The sequence below is a fragment of the Muscardinus avellanarius genome (genome assembly GCF_963383645.1).
Source record: "Muscardinus avellanarius genome assembly, chromosome: 11".
In the NCBI taxonomy this organism is placed as follows: Eukaryota; Metazoa; Chordata; class Mammalia; order Rodentia; family Gliridae; genus Muscardinus; species Muscardinus avellanarius.
The window spans coordinates 67904068-67924345 of record NC_137797.1 but is presented as its reverse complement, the minus strand read 5'-3'; the positions used below and the strand labels follow the sequence as shown (position 1 = coordinate 67924345).

Below are 20278 nucleotides of genomic sequence, written 5' to 3'. Positions count from 1 at the left end.
TCAAGGAGTGGGGCCATCTGTCCCTTGGAAGCGGGGATTGATGGTGGTCGTAATGGCACTTTTGTAGAGAGGGTTGCTGTCCTGTGGAAAAACGTGCAAGTTAGGAAACATCTCAGGATTCATCTTCCCTTTGTCTAGTCCTAAACCCAGCCTAGAACTTGAGCAAGTTCTTAGGAGCTGCAGGAAGCAGAGGGTTGAGTAGGCAGAGGGAGGCGCCTGGTGGAAAGAGTTCAGATTGGGTGGAGTGGGGAAGTAGGGTGAGGACGGGGCCATCCCCGGGGAGCGCAGCCTGGGGGGCAGGAGGCCCTCTCCTCACCTGCTTCCAGTGGAGCTGCTGCTGCTCCTTCTCAAAGCGACTATATTCTCGGCGGTCATAGATCTCCACTGAAAGTCGGTAAGCCAGGACCAGCCCCAGTCCCACCGCCACAATGCCCCCCGTGCAGCCCAGCACGATGGCCTGGGTGTGGTCTGCTCCCTCTGTGGAGAAGACATGATGCCTACCTCAGGGGCCAGGGCATAGGGATAGATCAGCAGCTGCTTACAATGTGTCTGGCCTAATTCTGTCACTGAAAGTAAAGGAGCCCATTCAGGTCCAAGATTCTCACTGAGTGGAGCCCTGTCCTGCCCCACCTGGTCCATCACTTCTGCCCTGGATTCACAACTTTGCGCAATCCCGGCCTCGTTTCCCATTCTCGTCACATCCCACATCACCAGTTCTGAGACCCTCCCAGTCAAACGTTCAGGGATCTATCTAACACACCCATGACATCTCCACCCACTTACTCTCTTGAGGTCTCACTCTCAGCATGACTCTGCCTCCAGCCTCTTCCTCCACCAGGAAGAAGAACAGCCGGTTGTCCAGTGTCCGCTCTTTGCACCAGCCATCATCCAAGACGGGAGCCAAAGCCAGGGTCACATTGGCATGGGCACAAGCCATGCTGCAGTTGGCAGCCAGGGGACCCGTCCCGAAGGCCCCGCACTCCGCACAGTCCCTGTGGATGCCAGTAGGTCACCAGCTGAGCAGTTGTTGACCCCTGGCCCTCACCCACACCCCATGCAGGATGGAGGGCAGGCAGGTGGCGGTGCCCAGCATGCCTCACTGTGCCCCTGCTCCCAATCAAGACCCGATGCCTCACCTGTGTCTCTCACACGGTGTCTTGCAGCCTGGGCACTGGTCACACAGGACACCATAGTAGCCGTCCAAGCACTGGCAGCGGTTGCATTTGCAGTGTCCATGACCACTGCAGAGCTGTCCCTCGGGGCTAACACAGCTGTCCGTGTCCTCACTGCACTCACACGCTCTGCCCGTGCGGTTGGCATGACAGTGACACACTCCACAGTGGCAGCGACCAAAGCCTGGAATAGAGCCATGCACAGGGTAACCACCATCCTGCCCACCCAGCTGGCCATCACACACCACCACAGCTCCACGCACTCAGTCCCTCAGGCACACCTGACCTCCGACTCACACCAGAATATCTGACTCTTGCCTCCGGGGCCATGAGTGCCCTTGGGAGGGCCCTTCTGATCCCATGCATCTCGGTACTAGCTGGGCGTGGTGGCACACACTTGTAATCCCCGTGCTTGGGAGGCTGAGACAGGAGGATCGTGCAGATTCGAAGCCAGCCTCAGCTACTTAGTGAGGCTCTCAGCAACTTAGTGAGACCCTGTTTCCAAATAAAATATAAAATAGGTCTGGGGTATATAGCCCGGAGGTAGAAAGCCTCTGGATTCCACGCCCAGTACCACACACACACAAAAAAAGGCTCAGTACCTCCACAGAGGATGCCCTCATGACGCTCACAGCTGGCATCGTCACACTCGCACAAACGCCCAGAGCTCTGTCCACTACAGCTGCAGCGTCCACACTGGCACCGTCCCTTCCCACTGCACAAGGGCCCTGTTCCATTGGGGGCCCGGCACCCAGATTCCAGGTCCAGGGAGGACAAGTCAGCCTCAGAGCACTCACAGAGCCGACCCAGGCGACCAGGGGCACAGCTAGGAAGGGAAGGCGGGAGAGGGTGAGTCGGGGGGGGGGTAACCATCCCTGACCTTCTCCTGAGATGTAGGTTAGAGGTAACCTACATTCTTGATAGTGTTGGAGAAAGATGAGCTGAAAGGATACTGGGTTTCGGGGGAGCAGGGAGGGAAGGGATTCTATCAAGGAAGGAGCCTGGGCACACCTCGGAAGCTTCAGGGCATGGCACTGAGGTGGAATCTGGGATGACTAGGAGACTCCAGCGGAAGGGGGGAAGCAAAGGAAGAGGAACACGGGGTGGTCACTTGTGGGGCCAGATGGCTACAGGGACCAGGAGGTCCAAACCTGCACATCCCGCACTGAAGGTGCCCCTGGCCATCACTGCAGTGGGGAGCCTGCGGCTGGGTGTCGCTGCAGTTACAGTCACACAGTGTGTGCAACTCCACGATCAGCTCCTCCGAGAAGCCAAGGGCTCGGAGCCTCAGCAACTGCGGCTCTGGGAGGCAGTGGTTAGCTTGGAGAGTAACCCAGAAATTTACCTGAGGACAGAAACCAGACTAAGATTAGACACTAATGCACCCGGGCACCGCCCCCCCCCCCAAGCCTGCTAATCATGCAGAACCTACCCCTTAGTAAATTAAGGGCTAGAATCATGCTAACACCCATTTCCTGGAAACATTTGAAGAGGATTCATTGAACCCTTCAGAAAGGACAGGTGGAAAACCACCTCTGCTTTGGCACCATTTTGTACCCAGCCCCCTGCTCCCATCTCTTCCTGCCAGGTCTCCACTACCATTCCCCGCTTCCTTCTGCCTCTCCTGCTGGCTCTCACCGTCTGGTTGACTCGGACATGGTTGCACTGTCCCCGGTCCCCAGCCTCACTCTTCTGCTTCTCAGGACCCCCACACTGGGATTCGTAAGAGATGCTGACCCCAGGAGGGACTGAAAAGTGTTCAAGGGTCACAGTGGATGACAGGCTCTGCAGGAAGAGAGGGAGTGAGGAACCCATGCGGGTGAGGATCCTGACCCGACTCCCGCCCTCCCAGCACTCCCAGGCCTGTCAGGACCCCACCTGCTGTCTGCCCCAGGCCTCCTAGTGAGCAGGCATATCTGGAGGAAGGACCTGTGAGAACCCTGTGTTGACTACCTGGGATCTGGAAGCCTCGGTTACAGCGTGGCAGCCCTAGCAGCTATAGAAACACAGAGACTGTGCTTGTCAAGCCCTTTCCTTATGTGTGACCTTGGGCAAGACAACTAGTCTCCTGGGTCTGTTTTCTCACCTGCAAAATAGGGATAAACCAGGCATGGTGGCTCATGCCTGTAATCCCAGTACTTGGGAGGCTGAGACAGGAGGATCACAGATTTGAAGCCAGCCTCAGCAACTGAGTGAGGCCCTCCACAAGTTAATGAGACCTTGTTTCAAAATGAAAAAGATAAAATAGAGCTGGGCGTGGTAGCACATACTTGTAATCCCAGTATTTAGGAGGCTGAGACAGGAAGATCATGGGTTCAAAGCCAGCCTCAGCAATATAGCAAGGCTCTCAGAAACCTAGTGAGACTCTGTTTCCAAATAAATAAAATCATGCCGGGCCTGGTGGCGCACGCTTGTAATCACAGTACTTGGGAGGCTGAGACAGGAGGATCGAAGGTTTGCAGCCAGCCTCGGCTACTTAGTGAGGCAACTTACTGAGACCCTGTTTCAAAATAAAGAATAAAAATAGGACTAGAGGTGTAGCTCAGAGGTAGAATGCCCCTGGGTTCCATCCCCAGACCTGCAAAAAAAAAAAAAAAAACCCCAAAGCGATTTGTGAATGAGCGAGTGGCCAATAGCAGCCACATGCAAACTGGAGGTATGAACTGTAAAATGGCAGAACCAAGAAGTGATCTGCCCCCTTAGTTCTGCTACCTCACCTGCAGATCCTTTCCCACCTCTCCCCAGTACCCACCCTGGCCTTCTCCCTCCAGCCCTGGCCCCTCACATCATAAGCTTCCATGATGAGCTGCACCACGTTGCTGGAGTCCTCACTCAGTTCTCCCACTGCAGACTTGGGGATCAGCCCACTCAGCTCCTGAGTTAGGGGAAGGTGGTGAAAATGGTGAAGCTGGGTCTAAGAAAATAGGTTTCTATGGGTCTAAGAGGAGGTACATTGGTAGGGGGAGAATGGGTCTTTAGGGACATTGAGAAAGGCTGGGAGCAGTAGTAGGCATTCAGACAGCTCTCACCTTGTAGATGGGCAGTGCAGTACTGGTGACAGCAAAGATGGGCTGGATGTTTGCTGCAGAGAGAGCCTGGGCTACCTGACCCACAGAGGGGTAGTCCTGGGACAGGGAGTGGGGGCAAGATGAGCACCACAGATCTCCCCCAAAGCATGGCAGGTGCCCCCAGCCCAAGGAATCCAGGACCCAAGGAGCCACCGGCTGGAGGAGCCCCGGAGGCTGGGCTAAAAGGAGAGAGGAGATGAGGAGTGGGTGACACAGGTCCCCTGTCTAAGCAGCTGGGGCCATGGAGAGGAGCAACTACAGGGGAAGATGGCAGAGTGTCTACAGGATGTACGTAGCCAGTGAAGAATGTGGGGCTCGGGGAAGGGGTGAGAAGGAAGAGGAGGTATGATCACATGGCGAGGAGTGGAGTGAGGCCCAGAACTCACGAACTCTGGGCTGCGGCTGTAGAGGCCGTTGCTGTCCAAGTGGCAGTGCCCATCACTGGGCATGTAAATGCCACCCAACTTCCCATCTCCAGCCGTGTGGAATGTGTCATCAGAAGTGAATACCAGCAGCCGGGACACGTTTCTCCAGCCAATCTGCTCCTGGGGTGCAGGGGGCATGGGCTCTGTACCTGAGCATGGCCCCGGGCCACCCCAGCCAGCCCTGAGAGCCCACGACATGGCCAGTCTCACTCTGTGTCAGCCTGTCCCTCCCCTGCTTCCAGCTCCCTGCTTCTTCCTGCCCTTTCCAGCCCCTCCCCAAAACAGGGCCATTGTTATGAATAATATGTACTTCTTCCTCAGGATCCTTTACTGCAATCCACCAAGTGTGTGTGTGTGTGTGTGTGTGTGTGTGTGTGTGTGTGTGTGGTACTGGGGGTGGAATCTAGAGGTTTTCTACCTCCGGGCTATACTCCCAGACCTATTTTTATATGTTATTTGGAAATAGGGTCTCACTAAGTTGCTGAGAGCATCACTAAGTAGCTGAGGCTGGCATCAAACCTGTGCAGTCCTGTCTCAGCCTCCCAAGTGCGGGGATTACAAGCATGCGCCACCACGCCCAGCTTGTTTTTTATTTTATTTATTTATTTATTTATTTATTTATTTATTTATTTATTTATGTGTGTGTGGGGGGTGCTGGGCATACACTCTGAGCTATACTCCCAGCCCAATTTTTTTCTTTATTTTTGAAACAGGGTCTCACTAAGTTGCAGGGTGCCTCACTAAGTAGCTGAGGCTGGCCACGAACCTGCAATCCTCCTGTCTCAGCCTTCCAAGTACTGGGAATACAAGTGTGTGCCACCATGCCTGGCCCCCAGCTCTATTTTTTATTCTTTATTTTGAAGCAAGGTCTCACTAAGTTGCAGAAGACCTCACTAAGTAGCTGGCACCGTCCATTAACAGTGATCCTCCTGTCTCAACCTCCCAAGTACTAGGATTATAAGCATGTGCCACCACACCCGGCTCCTTTATATTATTTGGAATCAGAGTCTCACTAAGTAGCTGTCAGCCTCACTAAATTGCTCAAAAGTGTGTGCTACCACACCCAGCTACACCAAATAATTGTTAAAAAAAAAAAAAAAAAAAGAGCTGGGCATGGTGGTGCACGCTTGTAATCCCAATACTTGGAAGGCTGAAACAGGAGGATCGCGCAGGTTCAAAGCCAGCCTCAGCTACTTAGGCTCTCAGCAATTTAGTGAGACCTTGTTTCCAAATAAAATATGAAATAGGTCTGGGAGTGTAGCCCCAAGGTAAAAAGCTCCCAGGTTTCATCCCCAGTACTACACACACACAGACACACAAAAAAAGATATGCAAGCCAGGCTTGATGGTACACATGCCTGTAATTCCAGTACTTGGGATGCTGAGACAAGAGGATCACAGGTTCAAAGATATCCTCAGCAAAGTACTGAGACTCTCATCAACCTAGTGAGACCCTGTTTCAAATTTAAAATAAAGCCAGGAATAGTGGTACACACTTGAAATCCCAGTACTTGGGAGGCGGAGACAGGAGGATCTCACAGGTTCAAAGCCAGCCACTCTGGCTTAAGAAACCCTGTTTCCAAATTAAAAAAAAAAAAGTATAAAATAGGTCTGGGAGTGTAGCTCAGAGGTAGAAGGGTTTCCAGGAACCCCAGTACCACCAAAAAAATAAAAATAAAAAATAAAGCTGGGCGTGGTGGTGCACACTTGTAATCCCAGCACTTGAGAGGCTGAGACAGGAAGATCGCACAGGTTCAAAGCCAGCCTCAGCAATTTAGTGAGACCCTGTTTCCAAATAAAGTATAAAATAGGTTTGGGAGTATAACTGGAGATAGAAAAGCCCCTGGTTTCCACCCCCAGTACCACAAAAAATAAATAAATAAAAATAAAGAATAAAAAATAGGGCTGGGGGTGTAGTTAGAATGCATCTAGTGCCATACCACCCTGAACACGCCTGCTCTCATCTGATCTGGGAAGCTAAGCAGGATCAGGCCTGGTTAGTACTTGGATGGGAGGTAGAATGGCCCTGGGTTCCATCCCAGTACTGAAAAAAAAAAAAAAAAGGAAAAGAAAAGAAAAGAAAAGAAAAAAACAGAACAATATGAATGGTATACCCTCTAAAACTGCACTGCACAACCATGGGGAGGGCCTCAGAGGAGCTCAGTGATAGGGTACTTGCCTAGTACCCTACAATGCTCCATAAAACAAACAAACAAACAAAAACCACAACTCTAGGAGCAGTCCTAGCCCAAACACCCACCTCCTCACCTGGCAGAGCGCAGCCTGCAGGATAGCATCAAAGCCGCCTTCGGGTGAGTCCAGGTTGCCAGACACACTCTGGCGCCCCACCTCCCGCTCAAAGGCCTGTGCATCCCCGGTCAAGGGCAGCACGTGGTGGAAGCTGAATGGCGGCTGGCAGCGCTCCAGCCGGCTGGGGCAGGGGTGGCGCAGCTTGGCCGGCACTGTGCTCACAAAGGGGAGCACCGTTTTGTCCACAAAGGAGCCGAAACCTGGCAGGAGAGGTTGTACCTGGAGTCACTAGATGGACAGCAGCGAAATGGAGGGGTGGAGTCCTAGAAGTGACGGGAGGATACTACGAGAAGGGAGGACCCAGTACCTGGCAGGGGTGAAGAGGTGAGACCAGGATCGTGGAAGTGGGGGTGGAGACTAAGGAGAGGACAGGGTTGATGGCTGAGGAAGGCCAGGCTGTAGGATGTAGAAGCAGCAGGAGGCAAAGGAGGGGCTCTCCGCAGAGGAGAGATGAGCTGGGATTGTGAAGAGCGACAGTAGCATCTAGGTCTTGTCTAAACGACACTGCGCTGGAACAATGGCCTCAGGCAGTGTCCAGGTTGGTAGGTCTGGGGCAGCTGTCTGACATTCTCTCCAGACTGGGCCTGGGCTAGCCCTCCTGTACAGGGAGGAGCTCTACTAGACAGCCAACCCTCAGTCCCTCCGCTCTGGCCTAGAAGATGGGTGTCTGAAGATCCTGTGGCCTGGCTGTCTGTTAAACACAGGGAACGGGCAGGGGGCCCTTGGGAGTCCAGGGCATTGTCATAGGCTACGGTGGTCCACGCCGGCAAAGGCAGGACGGGGACCACCCCCTGCTCACCAATGCGCACAGAATGGGTGACCTCCTGAAGCCTGACCAGCAGGGCGTTCCCGAGCTGGCGCACGTGTTCCAGGTCGTCCTTCATGGAATAGCTCAGGTCCATGAGGTAGTACAGGTCCACCGGGTACCCTGCAGCTCGGAGGAAGCGGACCCGCAGCCGCTGGGGCTCCCCTGGGCGGGGAGAAGGGGGCGGGGGTCAGCCGAGCGCTTTCGACCCCAGCCCAAACCTGCGCCCGGGCCGCGCTGCCCTGACTCACCGGGTCGTAGCACCACCCGGACCCGCTGCGGCGCCAGCTGGGTGGCCCCCTCGCCGCGGGCGCCCTGGCTCAGCGGCTGGTCCTGCAGCACCTCCTGCCGGCCGCGGGGCTCCTCCAGCTCCTGAGCGGGGCAGCCCCGAGCCAGCAGCTCTTCCCGCCGTGCGCAGCGCCGCGAGTCCGCCTCCCCAGAGCCAGTGAAGTTCTGCGTGGCAAGGGAAGGCTGTGGAGACCCCAGCCCCCGACCCCCTCGGGCCCGCTCCCAGAACCACTGGTAAACCTGGCTGCCTCAGCCGGGCATGGTGGAGCACGCCTGTAGCTTGTAATCCCAGCATTTGCGAGGCTGAAACAGGAGGGTCGCAGGTTCTTGGCCAGCCTCAGCAACCTAGTGAGACCCTCCACAACTTAGTGAGACCCTGCTTCAAAATTTAAAAAAAGGGCTGGGGGTATAGTTCAGAGGTAGAATGCCCTGTCCCCTCTGCTCCCAGTCAACTCCATGAGCCTCCCCTCTTCCTTCCCTCCCCCTTTCCCTACACAGCTACCCTTGAACTCCTGACCCTTTCTTCCTTCTCTGACCCCACTTCCTAAGCAGCCTCCCCTTCCCCTATCCTTATCTTAGCTCCCCTCCCCCTGCCACCCGCCCTTCCTCTCCCCCTAGACCCATAGACTTCCTGTTGAGATCTTAGGGACCTCACTACCACACAAAAAAGGACTTCCTAGTCCAAAGTCCCTGCATGCTCAGACCAAAATGGGAAGGGGGTCAGGCTAGGACCCACAGTTCCTGCGAAGGCAGAGGATAGCTGTGGAAAAGGAGACCTCTCCCCCACCCCCACGGCCTGGGAAGCCACAGGGGAAGGAAATGGTTATGGTGGCTTTTCAGCTGGCAGGGGTGCCAGGTCTAGGGATTGGAGGCGGTGGACACAGACCCAACTGTCCAAGAGCCCTGTGTTCCCAGCCACAGCCTGGCCCCTCTGCCTCTCTGGTCCCCACAGTCTCTATGTGTACCCTTCCTATCCTCCCGAGCTCATCATGTGCCTTCCTCCCTGGCCCTCTTAGCATCTGTGGCTGGCTCCCATGAAGTCGCCCTGGTCTCTTACCCAGGGCCTGTAATGATCTAACTCTCTGTCTCCCTATGAGAGGCTGGTTCTGCCTCTACTCTAGCCCCTCGGGGCTCTGCAGTGAGCCCTGCCTCTTTAAGCCATGAATGAAGAACAGCCTTGTCTGGCCAGCCAGGGAGACACCGCTTCCCCGCGTCTCCTTGGCCACTTAGGTGGTTCAAGTCTTCTTACCACTCCCTGCCCCTCTCCCATCTGAAGGCCTCAGGCTCTTGGAAGCTTTGCCTTCCTTCCACCAGCCCAGTCACAGGCTGCTACACATCCTGGAACAGAATACACCCCACCTAGGCTCAGACTCAGAAACTCAAACACACATTTTCTTTTATTTCTTTTCATTTCTCCCCCCACCCCCTGGGTACTGGGAGTGGACCCCAGGAACATTCTACCTTCAAGCTACACCCCCAAGCCCTAGTTTTTTATTCTTTTTATTTTGAAACAGGGTCTCACTGAGTTGCAGAGGGCCTCACTAAGTAGCTGAGGCTGGCCACAAACCTGTGTTCCTCCTGTCTCAGCCTCCCAAGTACTGGGATTACAAATGACACCACACCGAGCTACAGTCACACACTTTCCCATCAAATCCGTGTGTTGAAGCCCTAATCCTCAATGTGAGGGATTTGCAGACCCCATCTTCGGGAGGTACTTAGATTCAGATGAGGTCTTAAAAGTGGGATCCACATGATGGGACTAGTGCTTTTGTAAGAAGGGACACCAGCAAGCATGTTCCTTCTTTCTCTACCATTTAAGGACAGTAAAAAGGTGGCCAGTCTGTCAGGAAGACAGCCCACACTTGGGAACCAAATCAGCCTGCGCCTTGATTGATTTCCCAGCCTTCCAAGTTATAAGAAGTAAATTGCTTAAGCCGCCCAGTCTATAGAACATTGTTAGGGCAGCCCCAGTTGGCCAGTATGCTTCCTCGCGTGCACACATGCACGGTAAGCATACCCAGCTCCGACTTCATGCTCATACGTCCTTGCCATATATATGCAAATAAAAAGACAGAAACATGTGTGCATGTGAATGCAAACTCACTTGGTCCCACACCGGAGTGCTGTGTGCATAAACTCATGAAATTGCAGAATATACCCAGTAAAATCACACATGTGCCCACACAGCCCCCCATACACATCTGGGCTATGCGCACACGCACACAAACTTCAAAGGCCTGTCTTTACCAGTTGCTTGCACCATGCGCAGCTGGGGTGTGAGAGGATGCACTCCTGGCAGGAAGGGGCCGGCTGGCAGGAGCCTGGCAGGGACAGGTCAGGGTGCCCCCGTTCTGTGGCATCCCCTGAAAATGGGATCTCGGCGTCCAATTCACTCTCACCTCCTCCAAGGGCCAGCAGAACAAGAACCACTGACAAAACCACCATGGCCTGCAACAGATGTAAAGGGGACCATGTGGGTCCTCATGGAGGACCAAGCTCCCAGTCCTCAAAACCTAGCTTGTGGCTGCCACTCTCAAAACTCTGTCCCAACCTTTGATCCCTTCTTATTGTTTCACCTCCCCCTATGGATTCAATAGTTTGTCTTTTTGGTTTTTTTTTTTTCTCCAAAGTAACAGGAAGAGGCAGTATGGGGCCTCGGAGAAGACCAGTCCTTTCAGTGTGCAGATTTCTTGTGGCCAGGTGGACAAAGTGGCCAAAAAGGGTCTGGGACTGGGCCTGGGGGCACTGAGGGCTGCATCAGAATCCAAGCTGTAATGGGGGTAAAAGCCCATGAGAAATGGACAAGAGTGTGTCCCACCTCAGTCACTGGTTGTGTTGTACCTCAGGCTTTCCCTTTGGGCTTCCGTCTCCACATCTGTAAGGTAGAGAGTTGAAAAACATTATCTGACAGCCCAGGCAGCATTGACAGTCTTGGGTTTTTTTGTGTTTTTTTTTTTTGTTTTTGTTTTTTGTGCTGGGGATTGAACTCAGGGCATTCTTTCTCTGAGCTACACCCTCAGCCCTATTTTACTTTTTGAAATGGGGTCTCATTAAGTTTCAGAGAGCCTCACTAAATCGCTGAGGCTGGCTGAGAACCTGCCATCCTCCTTTCTCAGCCTCCAAAGTACTGGCATTACTAGCCTGTGCCACCACGTCCAGGAGATAATCTTGGATTCTAAATAAGGGAAGACGGTCAGTTAGTGGGAATGAGAGAAAAGAATCCTGGGGCAGCAAAAGGACTGACTTGACTATAAGAAGAGTTTTCTGAAGGTCTGGAATGAAGGAGGAAGGAAGGCCAGGGTTGCAAAGTTTTTTTGTTTTTTTTGTTTTTTGGTCTTTGTTTTTGTACCTTGCACAAAATGAATCTAGATTGGTGAAAGAAACTGTATGCAAGGTAATTCTTAGAATGACCTTTAAAAAAAAAAAAACAGGCAAATTCCTGATTTTTTTAAAAACTGGGTGTGACCTGGGTGTGGCCTGGTGGTGTGTGCTTGTAATTACTATACTTGGGAAGCTGAAATAGAGGGATCTGAGATTCTAGGACAGCCTCAGCAAGTAGTGAGAATCTCACCAACCTAGCAAGACCCTGTTTCAAAATTAAAAAAACAAGCCAGGCGTGGTGGCTCACACTTGTAATCCCAGCATTCGTGAGGTTGAGACCGGAGGATTGTGGTTCGGGGACAGCCTCAGCTACTTAGTGAGGCCCTCTGCAACTCAGTGAGACCTGGTTTCAAAATAAAAAGAATAAAAAAAATTAAAAAATTAAATAGGGCTAGGTTTGTAACTTGGAGGTAGAATACCCCTGGGTTCAATCCCCAGTACCATACCTGGTGCCTCATTTCATTTCTTTTCTTTTCTCTTCTTTTCTTTTAGTTTCTTTTCTTTCTTTGCACCAGGGATGGGAGGCATTCTACCTCCAAGCTAAACCCCCAGTCTGATTTTTTTTTAAATTTCTTATTTGGAAACAAGGTCTCAGTAGGTTGCCAAGAGCCTTGCTAAATTGCTAAATTGCCGAGGCAGGCTTTCAACCTGTGATCCTCTTGTCCCTGTCTCCCAAGTACTGGGATTACAAGCATATGCCACCACGCCTGGCATGAATTTTCTTTTAACTACTTTTTTTTTTTTGGTGGTGGTACTGGGAGTGGAACCCAGGGGCTTTCTACCTCCAGGCTATACTCCCAGACCTAATTTATACTTCATTTGGAAAAAGGGTCTCACTAAGTTACTGAGAGCCTCAATAAGTAGCTGAGGCTGGCTTCGAACCTGCGCGATCCTCCTGTCTCAACCTCACAAGTGCAGGGACTACAAGGGTGCCCAGCCTTTTAACTACTTTTCTTGGAGATCTTTCTATCTGAGAAAAGAAAGCATCTCCTTACTTATTTTTACAGCCATGCAGATTTTTTATTGTGTGAGCACACCATGTTGTAACCAACCCCTAAATTCTGAAGGGCTTGGGGATGTAGCTCAGTGGCAGAGTGCTTGCCCAGCATGTATTCAGGTGAATCTGTAGGATAAATCCCTGGAAGAGGTTGTGCAGGGTCAATAGAAAAGTATCATTTGCAATATCTTTGAATATCACCATCATAAGCTCCTTGCAGTTCACACTGCCATGGCAGCATGTGCTAAAGGAGCACCAATGCCTTGCCATGAAGTGTCGCATCCTCCTCTGCCTGGGCCAGCTCAGGTCCAGATGCTCTGCAGGGAGTATGGGGAAGGGTGGGATGCCAAGTCTTCAACTACTCCCACCCTGCTCCCCTCCCCCACAACCTCAGGCAGGTGCGGTCTGTAACTGAGCCTCCACCCCTGGGGAGAGGCCAGCCTGAGACTCAGCCTCAGTGTAACCTCAGCCCTGCCGGCTCTGCGTGCTGTGGTCAGGGAGGCTGAAGATGCAGCCTGGCTTTGACTCATCTTGCAGGTGGGGCCCCCACAGCGACACCAGTTCCCAAGATAGAGCACATCTAGGAGAGTCCTCAAGCCCTCTCATCTCCCCTAAATGGGGCTCTGGACGGCCTCCCGCTTCCACTCTTTCAATTCTCCCCACCTAGGACAAACTCCTCTCCCTCTCTTTCTTTCTCTCCCCCCTCACCTTTCTCCTCTCCCTATTTAAACATTCGCTTACATCTCTGCAGCTCTTCTCTAGTTCACCACAGTTCTTTATTTTACTTCCTTTTACTCTCTAATCCTAAGCATAGAATGGAGAGCTCTTCTACTGCAACCCCTGATTCTGCAAAAAGAAACCTATGTCCCCGTGGTAAGCCCAGGTCACAGAGTGAACAGGAAGCAGAGCAGGGATTGTGACGAGTCAGGCCTCTTGATTCATTCGCTATTTCCTCTCCTCCAACCCCGGCGCCATCACTAACACAAATTGTCTTCTCCCCACTGGCCCCAGCAGGCTTGACCTAATCCCACTTCTCTGTCCTTGTGGGTTTTCTTCAGTCTTCCATTCTCTTCCTAGGACCAAATGCTGGTCCCATTTTTCTGGACTCAATTCCAATACATACCCCATTGTCCCTGTTGCAATGTATTTTGCTGTTATGATTATTCTAAATCTAGATAAAATATTTTTTTCGAGTACTGAGGATTACACCTAAAGTCTCATGTATGCTACACCCATGCCCTATTGCTGAGCTACCTTCCCAGACCCTAAATTGATGTGTGTGTGTGTGTGTGTGTGTGTGTGTGTGTGAGAGAGAGAGAGAGAGAGAGAGAGAGAGAGAGAGAGAGAGAGAGAGAGAGAGGGTGGGGGAGAGAGAGAGAGAGAGAGAGAGAGAGAGGGGATTGAACCCAGGAGTATTTTACCCCTGAGCTACACTCCCGGCCCAATTTTTTATTTTATTTTAATTAATTTATTTATTTATTGCAGGTCTGGGGATGGAACCCAGGGGCATTCGACCTCAGAGCTATACCCCTTGCCCTATTTTTTATTCTTTATTTTGAAACAGGGTCTCACTGAGTTGCAGAGGGCCTCACCAAGTAGCTGAGGCTGTCTGCGAACCACGATCCTCCAGTCTCAGCCTCTCAAATGCTGGGATGACAAGCGTGTACCACCACGCCCGGATTTGTTTTATTTTGAAAGAGGGTCTTGCTAGGATAATGAGAGTCTCACTATTTGCTGAGACTGTCTTTATACCTGCAGTCCTCCTGTTTCAACCTCCCAAGTACAGGGATTATAAACTTGCGCAACAACGGCCGGCTTGATATTTCAGTTATAATTAATTTGACTATACTTTGACAACACTAACTCTATTTTGAGCTTTCTCCTATAACACAAGCTGAGTAAAGCAGCTAGCTGATAGTCGCCCTTAACAACTGGTTGACTGATAGCTGTATTGATAACTGTGTGCCAATATGCAAAGGCGATAGTAGTTGGTATCTGGGACCTTTCCGTCCAAAATCAACATCTGGAAGCTGAGCTAATTCACATTCTGGGACTGTAAATACCAGTGTCTTCAGACTGCTATTTGAGACACATCTCACTCTGACTGTACTCTTTTGCAGATATTCACTCTGAAAGTCATGGGCCACCAGAGACCCCACCCAGTGAACAGACCTTTGACTTCATTGTATGCAGATCAATGGCATCCCAGACCCTTGAGGGGGACCAGTCTCCAGACCATTTGCTCCAAAGAAAAGACAAAAAATGTGCCCCTTTTGGAGGAACCATAATTCTTGAGGTGAAATTGTCACCAGGTATTGGGGAACTGGGCCACCACCCTGGCTATTCCAGCATGACAACCCTTTAGTAGCTAAGAAACAGAGCTTCTTCCCAAGCCACCCATATGGCCCAAGTCAAGCAGAACCCCCTCTGCTTCCCATCCCAATCACAAGGAGGAAACGGAACTGAGCTGCTGGGCCACAGTGTCTGGGGAACATGGAGTCTGTGGCAGAGGTGCAGACTGGGAGGAAGCCTGTGCTGAGGACAAACCATCAGGCAGCAAGGAAGGCAGTGGGGGCGATTTTGGGAGAGGCCTGCCTTGGTATAGCCCAGGTCCTCCAAAAGCATTCCCCACCTCTTTCCTGTCCTTTTAGCCCCACTCTTGGGAAACTGATGAGTGATGGAGGTTGGGAGGGGGTAGAGGAGGGAACAGGGACAGGGTAGCTTCAGGAATGCAGAAAGGAGCTCTTAGCCTTCCTCAAAACTAAAGAGAACCCTGAGTGTCCAAGTCAGAGCCTTCTTCCCCAGAGGTTGGGACCAGGTGGGCCTGGGCTTGGCAAGAGAGGAGGCAGCAGGGCTGGTGCCCTGCCCGGGTACTCACAGGTGCATGCAGAGCAGCCTTTCCTCCAGCGGCAGCAGCAGCCTTTGTGTACTGCTCTAGAGGCTGCCGAGGAGGAAGTGACACGCCCTGGGGTGGGGGAGTCTTTGGGGTGGCTGATCTAGAAGATGGAGCAGATAGTGGTGGAGCTGGGTCAAGAGAGTAGATGATGCAGAGATCTGGAAGAAGGCTCATCCACTGAGCACCAGGCAGGTGTGGGATGATCATGTTAGTTATTGGTCCCAGCAATCTCATCAGCTAGGTGTTAGGACACCCACTCCACCCTTAATCTAACAGATGCAGAGATGGAGGCTTGGAGGTCAAAATAAAGGACTTTAACCAGGGTCATCCAGCTAATAAGTGCCTGGTCTGGGGCTTAAATCCAGGAAGGAGCAGGATAGGAAGGAATATGAAGGCAGAAATTACTAGCGAGAAGCAAGTTAGAGACTACCGTTCATTTTGAAAACCCAGGGGCCACTGTATCAAAGTACTTAACTACATGGAGCTAAAGTGCTTGAGTTCAAGTCGTGCTCTCTCTCTCTCTCTCTCTCTCTCTCTCTCTCTCTCTCTCTCTCTCTCTCTCTCTCTCTCTCCCCTCTCTCTCTCTCTTTGTGATACTGGGGATGGAACCCAGGAGCCTTTTACCTCCATGCTACACCTCCAGACCTATTTTATATTTTATTTGGAAAATGGGTCTAACTAAGTTACTGAGAGTCTCACTAAGCTGCTGAGGCTGGCTTAGAAACTGTCATCCTCCTGTCTCAGCCTCCCAAATACTGGGATTACACGCCTGGTCCCTAGTTCTCGTTCTCTCTCTTTTTTTATGGGTCTGGGTATGGAACCCAGGGGCATTTGACCTCCAAGCTACACCCCCTGCCCTATTTTGTATTCTTTATTTTGAAACAGGGTCTCACTAGGTTGCAGAGGGCCTCACTAAGTAGCTGAGGCTGTTCACAAACCGAGATCGGTCTCAGCCTCCCGAATGCTGGGATTACAAGTGTGTGCCACCACGCCCAGCTCCTAGTTATCTCTTAAAAGTCATTAGTAAGCCGGGCGTGGTGGCGCACGCTTGTAATCCCCGCGCTTGGGAGGCTGAGACAGGAGGATCGCACGGGTTCGAAGCCAGCCTCAGCTACTTAGTGAGGCTCTCAGCAACTTAGTGAGACCCTGTTTCCAAATAAAATATTAAAAAGGTCTGGGAGTATAGCCCGGAGGTAGAAAGCTTCTGGGTTCCACCCCCAGTACCACCCCCCCCAAAAAAAAAAGTCATTAGTAGCCAGGCTTGGTGGCACATGCTTTATAATCCCAGCACTTAGGAGGCTGAGACAGGAGGATTGTGGTTCAAGGACAGCCTCAGCTACTTAGTGAGACCCTCTGCAACTTAGTGAGACCCTGTTTCAAAATAAAGAATAAAAATAGGGCTGAGGGTATAGATCAGAGGTAGATTGTTGGTTCAATCCCCAGTACTGGGAAAAAAAAAATAAGTCATTAGTAAGGCCCTTAGCTGAGTTTCTTAACCTTTCTGTGGTGGCTTTCTCTTCTGTCAAGTGGGACTTGTAGGATTATGATGAGAATTAAATTAGGTAACTCATACCAATTGCTTATAAGAGAATCTGGCACACACTAAGGGCTTGATAAGAGAATCAGCAGGAGTGAGAATGGGGGTGAGAAAAGAAAGGAAATGTCCAGACAGCTGGAAAGCTGGAGGGAGAGGCACAGGGCCAATCTTGGAGAGTATGCCTTGCGGGTGGAGGAGCCAAGACAGTAGTGGAGCTTAGGAAGGGTGGAGGAGAGCAAAGCAGAGGCAAGAACAGCAGCTGGAGCCGGGTGTGGTGGCGCAGGCCTGTAATCCCAGCAACTGAAAGGTTCAGACAGGAGGATTGCAGGTTCTAGGTTTAAGGCCAGCCTCAGCCACTCGGGAGTCCCTCAACAATTTTTTTTTTTTGAGGTACTGGGGATTAAACCCAGGGGCATTCTACCTCCAAGTTACATCCCCAGCTGTATTTTTTATTTTGAAACAGGGTCTCACTGAATTACCAACAGCCTCCCTAAGTACCTGAGGCTGGCCATGAACCTGTCATCCTCCTGTCTCAGACTCCCAAGTACTGGGATTACAAGCGTGCGCCACCAAGCTGGGTTAGCCCTATTTATTTATTTTTACTTCGAAACAGGGTCTCAATAGTTGGATGAAAGTCTATTTGCTGAGGCTGTCCTTGAACCTGAAATCCTTCTGTCTCAGCCTCCCAAGTATTGGGATTACAAGTATATGCCACCACACCCGGCTGACACCTGTTTCAAAATAAAAAATTTTAAAAGGGCAAAAAGGGCTAGAGGGAGCCAGGTGTGGTGGTGCATGTTTGTAATCCCAGTTCAATTTCCAGCACCAAAACAACAATAATAACAACAAACACAGCAGCTGGAGCCAGGACAGGCTGAGTCTTGTAAGGGGGTGGGTTGTGAGAAATACAAATGAAGCCGGGCGTGGCAGCGCACACTTGTAATCCCAGCATTTGGGAAGCTGAGACAGGAGGATCACAGCTCAAGGACAGCCTCAGCTACTTAGTGAGGGCCTCTGCAACTCACTGGGACCCTTTTCAAAATAAAGAATAAAAAATAGGGCTGGGGGTGTAGCTCAGAGGTAGAATGGCCAGGGCTTCCATCCTTAATACCACAAAAAGTAAAAGAAAAAAATACAAATGATATAGGTCCCTGACCCAGACCTGGCCACCAGAAGCTTTGAGAGGGACCTGGACATAAGGTCTGGGTTCACAGGTGCTGCCTCCCCTACCAGAAGAGTCACCCCTAGTACAGAGGGACCAGCTCTTAGGATCCCTGTGTAGCCACTGCAGATAGCAAAGTGTCCATCTTCCTGCAGGTACTCAATAAACGTCGGATGGATCCTACAAGTGTAGCCGCTGAGAGGAGGCACCTGGAGAGGAGGGGCTCCTTGTCTGGGAGGGCTCCAACTGACCCCAAGATATGGGACAGCCAGACCTTCCCCTCCCCCACAGTCAGGGGTTACCATGGCAATGCCCTCCTTCCCCCACAGGCCCTGTGGTTTCCTCTAAATCTTCTTTCACTTTCTTCTTCTGCTTTCCCCCCACTCTTCTCTCCTCCCCAACTCCCACTTCCTCAACCTCTTCCCCCCCATGCACAGGTTGCCAGTGGAGAATGCCAGGGGCAAGGCCGGCAAATCACTGCCAGGGAAAAAGTGGGTGGGGCAGGGGAGATGAGGGCGGTCACAAGGGAGGACAGAAAGGGTCCTGAGTTCCATCCCCAGTACCGCAAAAATATAAATAAAGAATAAAATATAGGGCTGGGGGTGTAGCTCAGAGGTAGAATGCTTCTGAGTTCCATCCCCAGTACCTCAAAAAAAAAAAAAAAAAAAAAAAGGTGGGCCCAGCAGCAGAGGCTAAAGGCCTTGAGAACGGGGCATTGTAGAGGGACCTGTAGGGAAAGGGAGAGAGATTAGGACAGAAGGTAACTGTGGGATGGCGGGGGGGCTATGGAGGAAGAGTGGGCACAGAAGGGATGGAGGGAGGAAGTCGCAGGGGTCAGAGTGGGAGAACCCACCGAGGGGCTGGTCCCAAGCAAGCTATAGCTTAGATCCGGGATAAGGTTTTTCTCTTCTGGGGTCAGGGACATCCATGCAGTGAACCCTTCCCCAGAAAAGGGCAGATGGCACATACATAAGGGGAGGCCCATGGGGACCCCAGGTGAGAACACAGTTGGCAGCCAGGAGAGGCCCTGCTGCCTCCCTTCCCTCCCTCTTCTGGCCCTCCAGCACATCCCATCCTAGCTTCTTGGCTCCCCTAGGAAAACTGCAATATCCAATGGACTAGCCAGCCAGAGCCTCCCCCACTGCACCCAGAGGGAGCCACATCCCGTGTGAGTTTCCGTCACTTTATTTTGCAAAAATAGAAAACTCAGCAATATGCGATACAGCGGGATGCAGGGGAGATGTAAACAGAGGGGAGGGGACAGCACCCTGACCCCCCAGAGAGAAAGGAGAGCCAGTGGGAATCTTATTTGGCAGCTAAATACAAACCGGGGATTGGAGGAAGAAGGGAGGGGTCACAGAGGCCCTGGGCTCCCCCTCCCAAGACCCCTGGAGGAAGGGGTCATTCCAGGGTGTAAACAAAAGCTAATAAATAAATAGAGGCTTCCTCTGGATCAGGGTGGGATCAGCTAAGCAGCATCTCCCCTCCCGGGCCAAGCTGCTCTGGGGGTTAGGGTGAAAGGCACTAGGAGGGATCCCCGGCTCCTCTGTAGTGTAGGAGGGTCCCTGACCGATGGCTGAGATGGGGGCGCAGGAGGAGCCCAAGGCACGAGACAGAGCTGGAGGAAGGGTTTGTAACGGAGGGCACGGGGTCAAACATTGCGCCCCAGCGAGAGGTGCAGAACGGACCGGCATCTGTCCCTTTCACCTTCGGGTCCTGCCCCAGCAATTCAGGGCCCAGCCTGCCCCCACCTGGCCTGGCACAAGGATGGAGCGCAGAGGGCAGCATAACTACAGGTGCATCACACAGCATTAGGCACCAATGGCGAGGGCGAGAGGCGGGCTCAGCCTCCCCCGTGGCCTCCCTTCTGGTCTCTAGTGTTCCTGTTTGCTCCCAATGGACCAAGCACCTGGCAGAGAAAGGGGCTGTGGGGTGGCAGGGTCTTCCTGCCCTGGGGAGCTGAGGACCCTCGTATCTGAGGGGCAGTGCTGAGATTTTAGAGTCCACACCCAGGCTCACCCCTCCATCCTCTCTCCGGATGGGAGCAGGGCAGGCCCCCAGGACCAGAGAGGGAGGTGGTTAGAGCAGAAAGGGGATGAACACAGAGGCACCCCTGGAAACTTTGGCAAAACAAGGAGCTCATTGGAAGGGTGGGGAGAGAGCAGAGCAGGTCCTCCCCCAGTCACTGTGGCATCTGGGAGATGGTCAGTCTGCTGCCTGGAGCCCAACCCCACAGCG

The 20278-nt window shown here is 52.2% G+C and overlaps 1 protein-coding gene across 1 annotated transcript; it reads right to left on the bottom strand.

The window, feature by feature from the left end:
• On the bottom strand, nt 1-15428 carry ITGB7 (integrin subunit beta 7; the record flags this gene model as incomplete). Its single annotated transcript, XM_080704877.1, has 15 exons — nt 15324-15428; nt 10315-10515; nt 8031-8232; nt 7774-7944; nt 6933-7174; nt 4627-4785; nt 4202-4297; nt 3958-4047; nt 2811-2957; nt 2324-2517; nt 1775-1998; nt 1137-1356; nt 784-992; nt 317-477; nt 1-81 (listed from the first exon to the last, which is right to left on the bottom strand). Exons 2-15 carry the CDS (start codon nt 10510-10512, stop codon nt 1-3), a joined length of 2394 nt encoding a protein of 797 aa, XP_080561003.1. The 5' UTR covers nt 10513-10515; nt 15324-15428.
• Between the last annotated feature and the right edge of the window lie 4850 nt (nt 15429-20278).